Source organism: Camelina sativa, chromosome 10 (genome assembly GCF_000633955.1).
Source record: "Camelina sativa cultivar DH55 chromosome 10, Cs, whole genome shotgun sequence".
NCBI classification, from domain to species: Eukaryota; Viridiplantae; Streptophyta; class Magnoliopsida; order Brassicales; family Brassicaceae; genus Camelina; species Camelina sativa.
Window position 1 is genome coordinate 12,806,795 of NC_025694.1, and position 15,005 is coordinate 12,821,799.

The window sequence follows — 15,005 nt, forward strand, 5'->3', positions numbered from 1 at the left end:
GAGTTTAAAACTAAGAAAAAAAAGGGTTAGGTTTTTAATGCCTAAATTGGGAGATGGGAAGTGCAATAAATAAGGAGGAGGAGAAAACCAGGTTCATTAAATAGTGTGTATGTGTATGTGTGTATGTGTGTGTGGGCATCCAAAGTCCCATCTTAATAATTCAAAAATCCCTCTCGGGATATCAAATCTTCTTTTCAATTTTTTTTTTCTTTTGTTATCACCACTTTCCTAGAACATTAAAAGACAAAATATGGAGCATCGTAATTGTAATTAATCCTAAAGCTTCATTGTGATATTTCACTTTCGTCTTTATGGGAGAGGAGGGGGATGTTAGACAAATGTGTGTGTGTTTTGGGGTTGTGATGAGAGAACCCACATTTTCAATTGAATGCATCTTCATAATACGTATTTAACGTCTTCAAGAACATTTCTACCACTTGGCAGATTTAGGAACTATGTATGTTTCCGTGTAATTCAATATCATATCACAATTCAGTACTTTCTGAACAACAAGTCACGACAAAATGAGATAATTGTGAAGGTAAAAAAGAGTTTACTAGAAAACATCGTGGATATCATGCAGTAAAAAGTACAATGAACTATCAAGTGAATTCATTCTACCTTTATTTTCTTTTCTAAAAGTGAAAAGTGAAAAAAATGGAATATCAAGATGGTGATGCTAGGAAACATCTTTATCATTTTTGAAGAACATGATTACAACAACTAAAACACTTCACTTAAACTCTAGTAGTATAACCTTTTGTATGTAGTTTATCATGGTGATGATATGTAGTCTATATAATATAGTAAACATATTTTTCAGTCTTGTAGAAACTGATTACATTAACTAAAAACACTTCACAAACACTCTAAGTACAATCAACATAAACTTTTAAATATCGTTTTTTCTCATGTATTTTCAGAAAAAAATATCTCTATATATATATATTTATCAAAAGGATACACACAACAGGGTAAAATGAACACTGTAGTAAAATTGATTACATAATATGTATGTGGATCAAGACTTTTCTTAAACTGATTGATATTTGTGAATATTTCTTTTTCTTTTTCATTGAATTATTGTGGATATCTTTTTTCATTTCAGTAATAATTAAAAAGAAAAAAAAAATATCATCCAGCTTTAATTTACACAAGAACTAGTAGCAATGTTATGCACTCAATATTGGTGATATTTGTTTTCAATAAAGGAATAAGGGACCCCAAGCGATGGGTGAAGTTAAAGCAATGAAGCTTCTCTCTATTTAAGTCCTCAACAAAGCCGACTAATCACACTATTATCTCTCTTGTCTCTCTACGGAACCTGTCTTCCTGTCTTGTCCAAAATCGGAATTTAAGCGTACTTACTTGAGGGGGGTTCAGAATCAGTCCACGGAAGCAAGATGAAGCTTATTGATCGAAGACTGAGGCTAACGGAGCTGCTCTTACGGATCTCCATCAGTGTGCTCGCTCTTCTTGGGCTTATTCTGATTGTTACAGACTCTGAGGTCAAGCTTATATTCACAATCAAGAAGACGGCCAAGTACTCTGATATGAAGTCGGTTGTGTAAGCTCGTCGATAACCCATTTCAGAATTTTACTACTTATCCAGCACCATTTCACTTGAGGGAGATGACAAAGTTCGCAACTTTTTGTTTGGTGTGGTTCTTGTTTGGGATGCAGGTTCTTGGTGGTAGCTAATGGGATAGCTGCGGTTTATTCTTTGTTGCAATCAGTTCGTTGCGTGGTGGGTACTATGAAAGGAACAGTTTTGTTCAGCAAGCCTCTTGCTTGGACCATATTCTCTGCTGATCAGGTGAGTTTAGTTTAGTTTTGTGTTTCTCTTTATCCCTACATTTTGTTGCCTAAATTAGTGTTTTGAGTTGTGAGATTTGTGGCTTTTTGCTTTGTCATTTTGAGATCTCGGGGGTCAAATTAGAGAAAAAGTAAGGTACTATGTTGAAAAGTCTCTCCAAGCATTTAATTTGGTTTGGTTGGATATTAGAATTGAATTAACTTATTAGGTATGAAAATGTTGCCTTGCTTTGTTTGCAATTCGAAAATTGAATCTAGGAGACGAAGTTTTGTTGGGGCATTTAAGAGTGTAGTTGGCAGCAAATGTTTATGATGTGATTTTGTTGAATGAGCAGGTTATGGCGTACTTGAGTGTGGCGGCCATAGCAGCAACAGCAGAGTCTGGTATGATTGCTAGGGAAGGAGAGGAAGACTTGCAATGGATAAAAGTGTGCAATATGTATGGCAAGTTCTGTAACCGAATGGCTATAGGAGTCTCCAGCGCCTTGTTTGCCTCAATTGCTATGGTTTTCGTCTCCTGCATTTCTGCTTTTAGTCTTTTCCGCTTGTACGGTGCGACAAAGGACCGCAGAACCTCGCCGTGGTGAAGGGAAATGCGCATTGTCTTTAGTAGTGTAGGCCCTTGTTTTTCTTCTTCTTCTTCTTGATGAATGATGATCTTTCTATGTGACAAATCATATGTAAAACTGATATGTTCTTTGTGCCCTGTGATAAAAAAAACAAGACTATGAGCTTTGTTTTGTAACCTCTTAATGGTAAAGAATGTACTGCTTCTATAGTTATGTGTAGGGAAAGATCATATCCATGTCTTAGGGTTATTGACGTATTGAGCAAAGCACCACCAAACCTCATAGTGTTGTTTCTCTTTTACACTACACCGACCTATATTGCAACTTTAATTATATTTAGGCCCTTTTACACAATAAGATTATTACGAGGCCCGTTATTGCTATTTGCGTTTTTGACTATTCAACCCTTTTTTTTATTAAGGTTTTGAGTTCGTTTATCTCTCTCTTTCGTTCGTCGCTTTGATCGAACCCAAAAAGGAAGAAAGAAATCACCTTTCGTCGCCGTTCTGATTTTCCGATAGCCACAGCTTCTCTGATACCAATCCTTGATCGTCGCCCTTTTGTTTTGGTTCTGCTTCGCCTCCAAAGTTCAGTAATTGTAAGTTCTGAATAGAAAGCGATATGTCGAAGAAGTTTTCGCCGACCTTGAGGCTCGGAGATCTCAACGATTTCATTGCTCCGTCTCAAGCTTGTGTTATATCTCTTAAGGGTACAAAACCTATTATTAAGAAGACTGATCGACCCCAGGTTCGAAATTTACATGCTTTCCCCAAGATATATATATATATATATATTTGGTTGTGTTTAATTGCTTCGTCGAGTAGTCATCTCTTTCATTCTCAACTTTATATTGCTTACTGCCTCTGTTGATATGTTCACCAGCTAATAAAAGTGTTCCCTCTGTTTGCTGATTTTGTATTTGAAGGTTGTGATTGCTCCAAAACAAGAGAAGTTTGAACCGGTCAAAATTTCTCTTAAGGATTGTTTGGCTTGCAGGTCAGTTCTACTCACTTACTGATTCTGAGTTAGTATAGAGACTTTATAGAGTGTAATGGTTTTTCATATGATGATGATACAGTGGATGCATCACATCGGCTGAGACTGTTATGCTTGAGAAGCAAAGCTTAGACGAGTTTCTCTCTGCACTTAGCAAAGGCAAGGACGTGATTGTGTCTATTTCCCCACAGTCCAGAGCTTCCCTTGCGGTTCACTATGAGATCTCTCCTCTTCAGGTTTTCAAGAAGCTGACTACGTTTTTGAAGTCTCTGGGAGTTAACGCTGTGTTTGATACTAGCTGCAGCAGAGACTTGGTACTTATTGAAGCTTGTAATGAGTTTGTGAGCCGTTACAAGCAAGCTAATTCTGAAGATGGCGAAAATTCACTATCCTCTTTACCTGTGCTTTCCTCTGCCTGTCCTGGTAAGCAGCTTTACTCGTTTGATGTAATTGAATGTGTCTGTCTATGTGAGAGTAATGTGCAAAATTTTCTGTGTGTCAAGGTTGGATATGTTATGCTGAAAAGCAGCTTGGCTCTTTTGTTCTGCCGTATGTCTCTTCTGTTAAGAGTCCTCAGCAAACTATTGGAGCTGCGATCAAACACCATTTGTGTCAAGCGTTGGGACTCAGGTACTGTGGTACTCTTGAAACTTCGGTTATCATTTAGTTGGTTTCCTTAATTTTTGGATTTATGGGTGACTGTTCCATGGAACTAGACTGAAGGAGGTGTACCATGTGACTGTGATGCCCTGTTACGATAAGAAGCTCGAGGCAGCGAGAGATGACTTTGTCTTTGAAGATGGAGCAGATGATAAACTGACTGAGGTTGATTCCGTGCTAACATCTGGTGAAATCTTGGATTTAATAAAGGTGAGACTGTGATAGAGATTAAACCCTGTTTTCATTGTAATTTTGCAACCACCCCGCATAAATTGTGAATTTGGTTCTGGATTATTGCAGTTGAAAGGAGTCGACTTTAAAGATTTGGAGGAATCTCCACTCGACAGATTGTAAGTAGGATCATTATTTCATCTTCTCTGCTACTGAGTGATGAATTCATGTGAAGTATAACATTTTAAATTTGCATTGCAAAATCAGGTTGACGAATGTTACCGAGGAAGGAAATCTTTATGGTGTAGCTGGGAGTTCAGGTGGCTATGCGGAAACAATATTCAGACATGCAGCAAAAACACTATTTGGACAAACTATTGAAGGTCCTCTGGAGTTTAAAACTCTCAGAAATTCTGATTTCCGTGAAGTGACTCTTCAAGTAAGTTCCTAGCCAGACCGTAACAGTTTTGAATATTTCTCTCATTAATCCTTGGTTTTTGTCTCATGTTCTTCATGTTTTGTCTCGCAGTTGGAAGGTAAAACAGTGCTGAAATTCGCGTTGTGTTACGGTTTCCAGAACCTTCAGAATATCGTTCGGAGAGTGAAAACGCGCAAATGCGATTATCATTATGTAGAGATTATGGCGTGTCCTGCAGGTTCATCTTCTACTTTGCAGAAAGCAGACCCTTGTTGATAAACGTATCCTATATGTTGAGTTATTAACAATGCTCTATCTAACAGGTTGCCTAAATGGTGGTGGGCAAATCAAGCCAAAGACAGGGCAGTCTCAGAAAGAATTGATCAACTCACTGGAAGCTACTTATATGAATGATACTGTAAGTTACCCGTCTCTTAAATGATACCATGCAGTGTCTAAATTCATTAACTAAGCTAATAATAACTTTCCTTTTTTGGATCCAGACTTTGATTACAGATCCATACCAGAATCCAACAGCCAAGAGATTATACGAAGAGTGGCTTAAAGAGCCTGGTTCCAACGAGGCCAAGAAGTACTTGCACACTCAGTATCATCCGGTGGTGAAAAGCGTTACAGCGCAGCTCAACAATTGGTAGACAAACCGGAGGTGGTGTTGAAATTTTGACTGGCTAGGCAAAAGACGTTTCTATATTTGTGTACTTTAGATATAGGAGACGAAAGACGCTTTTTTTGCTCAAATTTTTATGTATGTAAAAGACAAATCTCAACATTACATAAAAGTACAATTAACACATCTTACTAATGAGTTTGTTTTAATCGGCTGGTAATAATACATTGATACAAGCCAACACTTTTACTCTATCACATAGCAGTTACTGCGCGAGAGAGGCAAGGAGCCTGTCCTTCAATTGCTCAGCGGTGCAGCCACCCTGAGGACGGAGAGTGAATGTGTGAACCACACCCTCCTCTGTGACAGCCACATTGGAATCATGAGGTGTAACTTCATTCTCCCTCAAAGTTTGTATCACCTTTGAAACAGGATGAGTTTCCAACGGACAGCTTAGCCTGACCACTGCGTCATCGTGCCTCTGTTGATAATCAACCTCTGCTGGAGTTATCTGATTACTCTCCCTCCTCTTCATAATCTGCTGCTCTGTTTCGTATACCCTGATTTTCTTCTGCATATCCGTGATGTACGTGATTGCATCCGCAAGGAGCGAAGCCTTATCCATCTTGGAGATGTTAGGCACCACAGCTCTCAATGCGTAGAATCTCTGGTTCAGCTTCTCCCTCCTCTGCCGTTCTGCTTCCACATGGTTTAGAGCCTCTTCTCTTCCGTTTGCAGGTTTTCTCCCTCTCTTCCTCGGCTTCTGCTCGTCAGTTAGATACAATGTCTCATCTTTCCCTTGTTCATAAGGGTACACTTGATTAGAACCTCCGATTGCTTGTACCTCAAACGATTCCAAGGAAAAGCCAGAGTCATCCTCTGTCTTGGGGGAGAAATTAATACTCATAGACCGTGGTTTCGATCCACCAAGGCTCAACTGTCGACCAAAGATTTTGGGAGCTTCTTTAGCCTGAACAAAGTCAGATCCACCAAACACTGATTTGACCATCTCAATCACACTCTTGTCTTCTGGAATATTTCTCAAAGAACCAAGCTCAACAACCCCACAATTCACAGGTACAGACAAGACCGTCTGAAAACCAGCAGATCTAGCCAAGAAAGACCTAACCCTATAATAACTCAAGCAGCTAGGCAAATCTGCAGCCCAGAGAGGCTTCCCAGAGACATAGGTTCCAGCAGGACCGTACTTGTTGGAATCACACCTAAAGGAAAAGTACAAAGAAGCCAGATAAAACATGTCGAGATCAGTAAGAGCCCCTGACTTGGCCAAACGATGATCCTCATCCGAACCAACAAATGACAAGTGAAGCTTGCGAAGCACACGCCTTTTGGTCTCATCTTGCTGAGAATAGTCCTCACCTGATGAAACCCCCTTTTTGACACGGCAATGACCATCTCCCCAGATCAAGACACAACCATCGGAGCTATTAACGTTGGAAGCTAGCCAGAAAAGTGCATAGTCCCAATCAGAACCTTCAACAACGTGACGTAAACCTTGCTGGAGATTGGAATCGCTCGGCGGCGAGACTAACTTGGTCAAGGCAGTGTTGGAAGCTGAAGCGGTTGAGATGAAAAAGTCACAAGCTTCAGAGCCTATGGTGGATTCCACCATCGCACGATCTTCCAGATTCTCCCAAAACTTTTGACCCATTTCTCCTAAAACGTTCACTGAAATGGATTACCCCACAACAAATTTAGGGTATAGAATCAAAACGAATTTAAAAGGTATTATTGGGTTGAAACCGCCGCTTACAAAAGGGGGGAAGAGGAGATGTGGGGAAGGATCACGTGTTTCTTGCTGGGGACACCGATTTTAGGGTTTGCTGATATGAATGCAAATCCCTTTAAACCAAAGACTTATCTCTAATTTATATTGCCCGAGCTAAAGACTGATCAAAGAGAAGACAAAACCTTGAGCTTTGATTCACTTAGATCTGTACTGTAGTTTACGTTTGTCTGAAATTGACGAAGAAACAAGAAATGAAAGATGTGTGAACGTGAGTTGAATCGTATTTAATACTAAGGACAAGATTTCCTTTTTTCTTTCGTTTTCAACTGCAATGTTTTCCTTTTCTTACAAACCAAACCCCAATAATGTAATTGGATTTCGTTTAAACCCCATAACCTCAATGCGTCGCTCTCGTGGGAACTTTCAGAATTACGAAGACCCTAACTCAGAGGTTTCTTCCTTAAATTCACTCACAATTTATTCTTCCCCAAATGGTTTTTTTTGCTCGTGTATTTCTCTTTTGTAATTGCCAATTTCTGCTGAAATATGATTTGAATTTTAAGTTTCTTTGAATCTGTAACATTGGGACAATGAGCATCGCCTCAAAATTGAGGCTTTTGAAATCTTTTTTTTTTTTCNATCGGAGCTATTAACGTTGGAAGCTAGCCAGAAAAGTGCATAGTCCCAATCAGAACCTTCAACAACGTGACGTAAACCTTGCTGGAGATTGGAATCGCTCGGCGGCGAGACTAACTTGGTCAAGGCAGTGTTGGAAGCTGAAGCGGTTGAGATGAAAAAGTCACAAGCTTCAGAGCCTATGGTGGATTCCACCATCGCACGATCTTCCAGATTCTCCCAAAACTTTTGACCCATTTCTCCTAAAACGTTCACTGAAATGGATTACCCCACAACAAATTTAGGGTATAGAATCAAAACGAATTTAAAAGGTATTATTGGGTTGAAACCGCCGCTTACAAAAGGGGGGAAGAGGAGATGTGGGGAAGGATCACGTGTTTCTTGCTGGGGACACCGATTTTAGGGTTTGCTGATATGAATGCAAATCCCTTTAAACCAAAGACTTATCTCTAATTTATATTGCCCGAGCTAAAGACTGATCAAAGAGAAGACAAAACCTTGAGCTTTGATTCACTTAGATCTGTACTGTAGTTTACGTTTGTCTGAAATTGACGAAGAAACAAGAAATGAAAGATGTGTGAACGTGAGTTGAATCGTATTTAATACTAAGGACAAGATTTCCTTTTTTCTTTCGTTTTCAACTGCAATGTTTTCCTTTTCTTACAAACCAAACCCCAATAATGTAATTGGATTTCGTTTAAACCCCATAACCTCAATGCGTCGCTCTCGTGGGAACTTTCAGAATTACGAAGACCCTAACTCAGAGGTTTCTTCCTTAAATTCACTCACAATTTATTCTTCCCCAAATGGTTTTTTTTGCTCGTGTATTTCTCTTTTGTAATTGCCAATTTCTGCTGAAATATGATTTGAATTTTAAGTTTCTTTGAATCTGTAACATTGGGACAATGAGCATCGCCTCAAAATTGAGGCTTTTGAAATCTTTTTTTTTTTTCATCAGTCTCTTCTATCTTCATCTATGTAGTTAGCACTTAGCAGTATCTGCTGAATTGATTGAATTTCGAATTTGTTTGAATCTGCGTTCATTGCTTTTATTGCTGGGACAATGAGATCATCGCTTCAAATTTTGTGGCTTTTGAAAACTTTCAGTAGCTACTATAGTCTCATACTATCTTCCTCTCTGTGATTGTCTTTTTACAACTGTTGAAGCTGACGGGAGAGATATTGTGTTTTGCGTGTTTTGTTGCAGAAACGAGGAAAATGAGAAATGCGCTTGAACCGTTAAATCAAGAAATTTAATTGGAAGAAGGCACAACAATCAATTTCTCCGTTGATGGAATGTTCATTGTTTTTTGGATGAGAACGCCACTAGTCTCGTCTTCTCTTTCTCAAAAATCCAACTCTTGGTCTATCTGCTTCACGCTGAACAGGCTAGCCAAGGTTGCTTTCACTCGGGAGTTTCAAACGGAGGTGTCTCAGTCTTTGGCTTGTGGTCCTATGTTTTCCGGCAACGCGACCACTATCCTACGCCAGATGCTGGCAGAGAGGAGAATTAGCAGGTCTGATTCTGGTCTTACTTCTTTCATTTGCCTGATTCTTGTTTTACTTGTTTTGTCGGTATGAATGCTGAGCCCTGTTATATACTTCTGCTTGAATTGGTTCAATCACGCTATGATCATTTCTTATGAGGTTGTATAAAGTCGGAAGCTTTACGTTGATTGATAGATCAAATTTTTGGTTCTTCACCTGACCTGCAACATGTTTCTAGCTTTCAGGTGGAGAGTCAGAGAAAGAAAGAGAAGCTGGATAAGACACTAAAGGGTCTGTGTGTTACTGGGAGGTTGAAAGAAGCTGTTGGGTTATTGTGGCGTAGCGGGTGGTTGCAAGTCCAGCCTGAGACTTATGCTGTGATGTTGCAGGAATGTAAGCAAAGGAAGGAGTATACAAAAGGGAAACGGATACATGCTCAGATGGTTGTTGTAGGATTTGCTCCCAATGAGTATTTGAAAGTCAAGTTGTTGATACTTTACGCCTTATCTGGGGATCTTCAAACTGCTGGGATTCTCTTTCGTTGTTTGCATTCTAAGGGGGACTTGATTCCATGGAACGCCATGATATCAGGGTATGTGCAAAAGGGTCTAGAACAAGAAGGGCTTTATATTTACTATGATATGAGACAGAACAGAATAGTTCCGGACCAGTATACCTTTGCTTCAGTGTTTAGAGCTTGTTCTGCGTTAGCATCCCTGGAACACGGAATGAGAGCCCACGCTGTGATGATTAAGTGCCTTATCAAGTCCAACATTATAGTCGATAGTGCCCTTGTTGATATGTACTTCAAATGCAGCAGTTTCTCTGATGGCCACAAATTATTTGACCAGTTGTCCACCAGAAACGTTGTTACATGGACTTCATTGATGTCTGGATATGGATATCATGGAAAAGTTTCAGAGGTGTTAAAATGCTTTGATAAGATGAAGGAAGAAGGCTGTAGACCAAATCCTGTTACATTTTTGGTGGTTCTCACTGCGTGTAACCATGGAGGTTTAGTTGATAAAGCTTGGGAGCATTTCAATTCTATGAAGAGAGATTACGGGATTGAACCTGAGGGACAACACTATGCAGCTATGGTTGATACGTTAGGGCGTGCTGGTAGGATACAAGAAGCATACGAGTTTGTTATGAAGTCACCATGCAAGGAGCACGCTCCGGTATGGGGTTCCTTACTTGGGGCTTGCAGGATTCACGGGAATGTGAAACTGCTAGAAGTCGCAGCTACAAAGTTTTTGGAGTTGGATCCAACAAATGGGGGGAACTACGTGGTGTTTGCCAATGGATATGCGAGTTGTGGATTCCTGGATGCTGCCTCAAAGGTTAGACGGAGAATGGAGAATGCAGGAGTTAAAAAAGATCCCGGGTATAGCCAGATCGAATTACAAGGGGAAGTTCATAGATTCATGAAAGATGATACGTCTCACAGACTATCTGGGAAGATATACAAGAAGGTCCATGAGATGACTTCATTCTTTATGGATGTTGACTACTATCCAGATGACTTAGACGCTTGCATTGTTTGACCAAAACAACCTGCAATTAGCTGAAAGAATTTTTTTTTGTGTGATGCTATTGCAGTTTCTCATATTAAGCCTGGTAAAGAGAAAAAGGTACAGTTTGTGGAGTCAAATATCAGGTGGGTATAGAGAAACTCCAGTGACAGGCTCTGGCAAATCTGTCATGGTTCAGACAAAAGTTTAGGTTTGGATGGGCATTAACAAATTGGTTTGTAAAATGTGATTTGTAGATAAGTTTCAAAACTCAATACAATTGATGTGATTGGTGATGGAAACACGATTCTTTGTATAATACATTGCAGACTAGTATAGTATCGGTGGTGGTTATATAACAAACCATAGACAAAATCATATATTTACTCACATCCATACATTAAAGATATGTTTTAACATTTAAAGAAAAAATGAAACAGAGTTAAAAGATTGAAAGGCAGGGCCGCAGGGGGAACTAAATCAAGGTCTTTCTCCCACATACATTGTAGTATGCAATTTAAAAACACCTTTGCCTCTTTGGCTCAGACTTGGGAGGTACTAGCAGTAGCGTCCACACCAGTTCATGCGAATCAACCGCAGCTAACTCATCTCCCTCATGCAGCTTCTTCTTTGCCTCGAAAAAACGTTGGAAGGACTCTTCATAAGCGGCAGTCTCCGACTGCCCTCCTCATGAGAAGAACAAACAGTGGCAGCATCAACGATTTGGTTTAACATGATGAACATCCAAAAACCTTTAAAGTTGTGCTCTTCTTTCTTTTCATATCCTTAAACCAAAAATATAAAAAGCTAACACAATAACAGAATCAACAAGGCATAAAATCAAAGCAATGATGATATGGTAAAACCCACCAAAGATGCGTAAATGCATTAAAGAAGGAGGATTGAAACTCCCAGTTGCCACAAGCACTAGACAAGTTTTGTCCCTGATTCAGACAAAACAATCGAATAAAATTCAAACATCCAAGCAGATCAAACCACAAAAAATCGAAGGAAAGAAACAAAAATAAATTCGTAGAAGCTAAAAAATTTATTTACTCATCTGGGTTTGAATCAATGGATGATAATTTATCAACTGGTGAAGGGACATCCATTGAAGTCTCTGATGATCGAATCTGAGTCTCTAACGATCACTCCGGCGAATGTTCCAACCTCCTTTGATACATGAATCTACCACAACATACAAAGAAGTTATGAAACTGTATTGTTGCGATATTTTATAACTCTAAACCCTCAAATGGATTTGGAGAATCAAAAAAGACAGCTTTAAGATTCTTCCCTAACTACTGACTACTGTAACATTGTTGTTTCTTCTACTCAAGATTGCATCCAACCGTAAAAAAGCAAACGTTTTTTTAAACAAGATTGGCAAGAGAAGAGAGCACTACTATTCTGAATCTAACCAGTATTCGATACTGTACTAGTTTCTCAAAGGTTCGAGATTGAAATTCTAAAAAGTGAAAACTGTTTTGATTTTGAGAATCACACTGTGTGATTCACAAAAACCAAATTTACTGACACAGAACAGAACACAACTTTCCAGATTCGACTAGACAAACAATAGACATTTTTGATTATTATAATATTGCAATATTGAATTGAAAACAAATAAACAACATGAATCTCCAAGATCGTTAAACAGAGAATAATAACAAGGTAATTACGTAATGAACAGATCAAGTTAGAGTTTAAAAAAATATTAAAGGACGGTGCTTAAAGGACTGGTTCTTGGAATATACTCATTATGTCATTATGTCACTCTGTTTCCCATAAAGATTCAACAAATCCATCATCTTGTTTCAGCAAGTAACCGGATGATGAGTCGCGGTAGAGATCTTTAATAGCGAAGGTATGGTTTTGGTCATAGTAACAAGTAGCTTGTGATGAAGGCTCGCCACAGATCTTCTCGAGGGAGGAGAAAGTATAGTTCTGTTCAAAAGAAGCAAATTCATCACAGGAAGATGGAGTAGAGGACTTTGGGTTTTCGTCGAGAGAAAAGGAGCTAGGGTTTTGATGATCAGAATTGGAAACAATTGTGATTTTTCTTTCTTCTCAAGGCAATCCATCAGATGCTTCCTCGTTCTCATCATACGATCCTCGATCACGTTTAACTCAGAGATATCGTTACGTCGCAATAACGGTAGAGATCAGTGTCTTCCCACCAAAACCCTAGCTTGGATTGGGGGTTAATAGAAGTCGGACGCTTGCCGTTGAGGTAACAGTCAGCAATTTCAGAGGCAGGAGAGTAACCGGAGAAGGAGTATACAACGTCTGAGTTCTCTGCCGGAGAGGTTACGAAGACGGCGATGTTGGCCCCGGAGAGAAGGCATAGATCAGCGGCTTTGGAGAAAAGAGTTTGACGGCGTTTGCTGCAAGCCACCGAGCGTTGTTGTTTAGTGTCCCGTTTCTTAATCTCAATCTTTCTCTTTGTTCCTCCTCTTTTCATCGCCATCGTCATCGTTAGGGTTTTTGTTTCCTTACCGAGAAAATAAGAGAGATGAAAAACAGAAAGAGAGAGAGAGACTGAAGCAAAAAGTAAGCAAACTCATATTTATAGATTCGATATCCTAATTAGTAATGTGTTTTCCATTTTTTCTCCTCCTTATATAATAAATTCGACTTGTATGCACTTAAAGAAATTATTTATTTTTACTAAAACTCAGTTTTCTTTTCTTTTTTTCTTTTGTATGAAATAGGAGACAATGTCCCCTATGTTTTATTAGAAGAAAAAGAAAAGAAATTACAACCGAACATTACATGGGATCGAAGATCCATTAACATCCTCAACCATTGCGGAACGAACAACATCCGGACAAATAGAAAAAGAATGATACCCAAGCGGTAAAGAGAACGCATAGTTCGCTAACCGTCTTCGCTAACCCATCAGCAAGACGATTAGCTTCCCTATACACATGAGAAATACGGACTAGCCAGTCCCTTGAAATACAGCCATAGCACAAGCGTACTAGGAAGGACAAAGGATGCGAATCATCGATCCTTTTCTTAAGAAAACCAACCACTACCTCCGAATCCACCTCCAACTCCACACAGGTGGCACAATACTCCCAAGCAATATGTAAACCATAATAAACTCCCCACACTTCCGCTAAAGTAGCAGAACATACCCCAATATTCAAACTAAATCCAGTACACCACACCCCATCCGCGTTCCGCAGCACCCCTCCTGCAGTCGCCAAACCAGGATTACCCCTAGAAGCCCCATCAGTATTTAATTTCCGCCAGTTCTCCCTCGGTTTAGTCCACGAAATCAACCTCTCCACCCGAACACCCGTCCGCCTCTGGGATCGTGACTTCACATGCGCCTGAATCACCTCCTTAGCCAACTCTTTAATGAACTTCACACGATCCCTGCACTTACCATTAGTTCCAAAAACGTTTCCACAATGCCATTTCCATCCCCACCATATAGACATCACAAATAAGGTAGACCACAGACTCTCACCCACTACCATGTTGTCCCTAAGATTGTCATACACCCATTCAATTAACGATTGTGTAAAAAAGCTATCCCATTGTCTCCGTGGAATGATTCTACTCCACACTCCAGACATAGCAGGACAATCTCTTAACACATGAAGAATAGTCTCTTCTCCACCCTTACAGACATGACAAATACCATTATCACAGAGATGTCGCCTCTTCCTCTCCATATTAGTCATGACAACCTGATTTACTCCGAGCCACAAAAAGACCTTCACTCTTTCCGGGGCAACCACCTTCCATACCTGATCATACAATTTGCTAAGATTTAATCGAGGTGTATAATCGCGAGTTAAAAAACTATACGTCGACCGAACCGTGAATTTCCCGTCCAAGCCCTCACCCCAAGAAAATGCGATCCTTCGCCCCAGTAACATTATCCAACACGACAGAGTACAAATGCAACCGGACATGCTCTGGCACATACTGAGCAATCTTGTCCAACCTCCAACCTTGCCCATTCCTCCATACCTCTGAAACAGTCACTGAAACTTATACAGGCTGTAACGGTTCTATCAAAACATCACACAGCGGTACATCTAACAACCATCTATCCTGCCAAAAGAGGATCCTCTGGCCATTCCCCAAAATCCAGCTTAATCCCGGTATCACTACTTCCCTCAAGCCTAAGCCCACACTCCGCCAGGTAGAGGACCAAGTACCTTTTGGCACCAGCCAAGAGAGATCATGCACATCTTTCACTTTATATTTGCTTTTCAACACCTTAGCCCACAAACTCCCTGTATCATTCAACAATCTCCACCCTAACTTGGCCAATAAAGCAGTATTCATCATCCTAGCAGACCGAATCCCCAAACCACCTTCTTGTTTAGTCTTACAA

At 39.8% G+C, this 15,005-nt stretch overlaps 4 protein-coding genes and 1 pseudogene across 6 annotated transcripts; 3 read left to right on the top strand and 2 right to left on the bottom strand.

The window, feature by feature from the left end:
* On the top strand, positions 1,185–2,609 carry LOC104718728 (CASP-like protein 2B1). Its single transcript, XM_010436522.2, has 3 exons — positions 1,185–1,567; positions 1,684–1,816; positions 2,151–2,609. The coding sequence occupies exons 1-3, from the start codon at positions 1,404–1,406 to the stop codon at positions 2,400–2,402; spliced, it is 549 nt and encodes a 182-aa protein (XP_010434824.1). The 5' UTR covers positions 1,185–1,403; the 3' UTR covers positions 2,403–2,609.
* LOC104718730 (protein NAR1) lies at positions 2,789–5,445 on the top strand. The gene is made up of 10 exons (XM_010436526.2): positions 2,789–3,131; positions 3,310–3,380; positions 3,463–3,803; positions 3,884–4,010; positions 4,097–4,250; positions 4,341–4,390; positions 4,479–4,650; positions 4,741–4,867; positions 4,953–5,047; positions 5,133–5,445. The coding sequence occupies exons 1-10, from the start codon at positions 3,006–3,008 to the stop codon at positions 5,283–5,285; spliced, it is 1,416 nt and encodes a 471-aa protein (XP_010434828.1). The 5' UTR covers positions 2,789–3,005; the 3' UTR covers positions 5,286–5,445.
* On the bottom strand, positions 5,362–7,235 carry LOC104718729 (transcription factor bHLH3). 2 transcript variants are annotated; one of them, XM_010436525.2, is made up of 2 exons: positions 7,032–7,235; positions 5,362–6,934 (listed from the first exon to the last, which is right to left on the bottom strand). In XM_010436525.2, the coding sequence occupies exon 2, from the start codon at positions 6,927–6,929 to the stop codon at positions 5,523–5,525; it is 1,407 nt and encodes a 468-aa protein (XP_010434827.1). In that variant the 5' UTR covers positions 6,930–6,934; positions 7,032–7,235; the 3' UTR covers positions 5,362–5,522. The 2 variants fall into 2 exon arrangements, with proteins under 2 accessions (XP_010434827.1, XP_010434826.1); XM_010436524.2 differs by having other exon boundaries at positions 5,362–6,946; positions 7,032–7,233.
* LOC104718731 (pentatricopeptide repeat-containing protein At4g16470-like) lies at positions 7,363–10,997 on the top strand. Of its 2 annotated transcripts, none has more exons than XM_019231142.1 (3): positions 7,363–7,458; positions 8,851–9,160; positions 9,370–10,997. In XM_019231142.1, exons 2-3 carry the CDS (start codon positions 8,940–8,942, stop codon positions 10,676–10,678), a joined length of 1,530 nt encoding a protein of 509 aa, XP_019086687.1. In that variant the 5' UTR covers positions 7,363–7,458; positions 8,851–8,939; the 3' UTR covers positions 10,679–10,997. The 2 variants fall into 2 exon arrangements, with proteins under 2 accessions (XP_019086687.1, XP_010434830.1); XM_010436528.2 differs by lacking the exon at positions 7,363–7,458 and adding an exon at positions 8,314–8,409.
* LOC104720304 lies at positions 12,419–13,140 on the bottom strand (annotated as a pseudogene).

What these genes read in the sequence shown, in the direction of transcription:
- LOC104718728 (XM_010436522.2), top strand. Translation starts at nt 1,404, where the DNA reads ATGAAGCTTATTGATCGAAGACTGAGGCTAACGGAGCTGCTCTTACGG. An exon ending in TCTGATATGAAGTCGGTTGT is followed by an intron (nt 1,568 to 1,683) that starts GTAAGCTCGTCG and finishes TTTGGGATGCAG; the next exon opens with GTTCTTGGTGGTAGCTAATG. An exon ending in CCATATTCTCTGCTGATCAG is followed by an intron (nt 1,817 to 2,150) that starts GTGAGTTTAGTT and finishes TTGAATGAGCAG; the next exon opens with GTTATGGCGTACTTGAGTGT.
- LOC104718730 (XM_010436526.2), top strand. Translation starts at nt 3,006, where the DNA reads ATGTCGAAGAAGTTTTCGCCGACCTTGAGGCTCGGAGATCTCAACGAT. An exon ending in AGAAGACTGATCGACCCCAG is followed by an intron (nt 3,132 to 3,309) that starts GTTCGAAATTTA and finishes TTGTATTTGAAG; the next exon opens with GTTGTGATTGCTCCAAAACA. An exon ending in AAGGATTGTTTGGCTTGCAG is followed by an intron (nt 3,381 to 3,462) that starts GTCAGTTCTACT and finishes ATGATGATACAG; the next exon opens with TGGATGCATCACATCGGCTG.
- LOC104718729 (XM_010436525.2), bottom strand. Translation starts at nt 6,929, where the DNA reads ATGGGTCAAAAGTTTTGGGAGAATCTGGAAGATCGTGCGATGGTGGAA.
- LOC104718731 (XM_019231142.1), top strand. Translation starts at nt 8,940, where the DNA reads ATGTTCATTGTTTTTTGGATGAGAACGCCACTAGTCTCGTCTTCTCTT. An exon ending in GCAGAGAGGAGAATTAGCAG is followed by an intron (nt 9,161 to 9,369) that starts GTCTGATTCTGG and finishes ACATGTTTCTAG; the next exon opens with CTTTCAGGTGGAGAGTCAGA.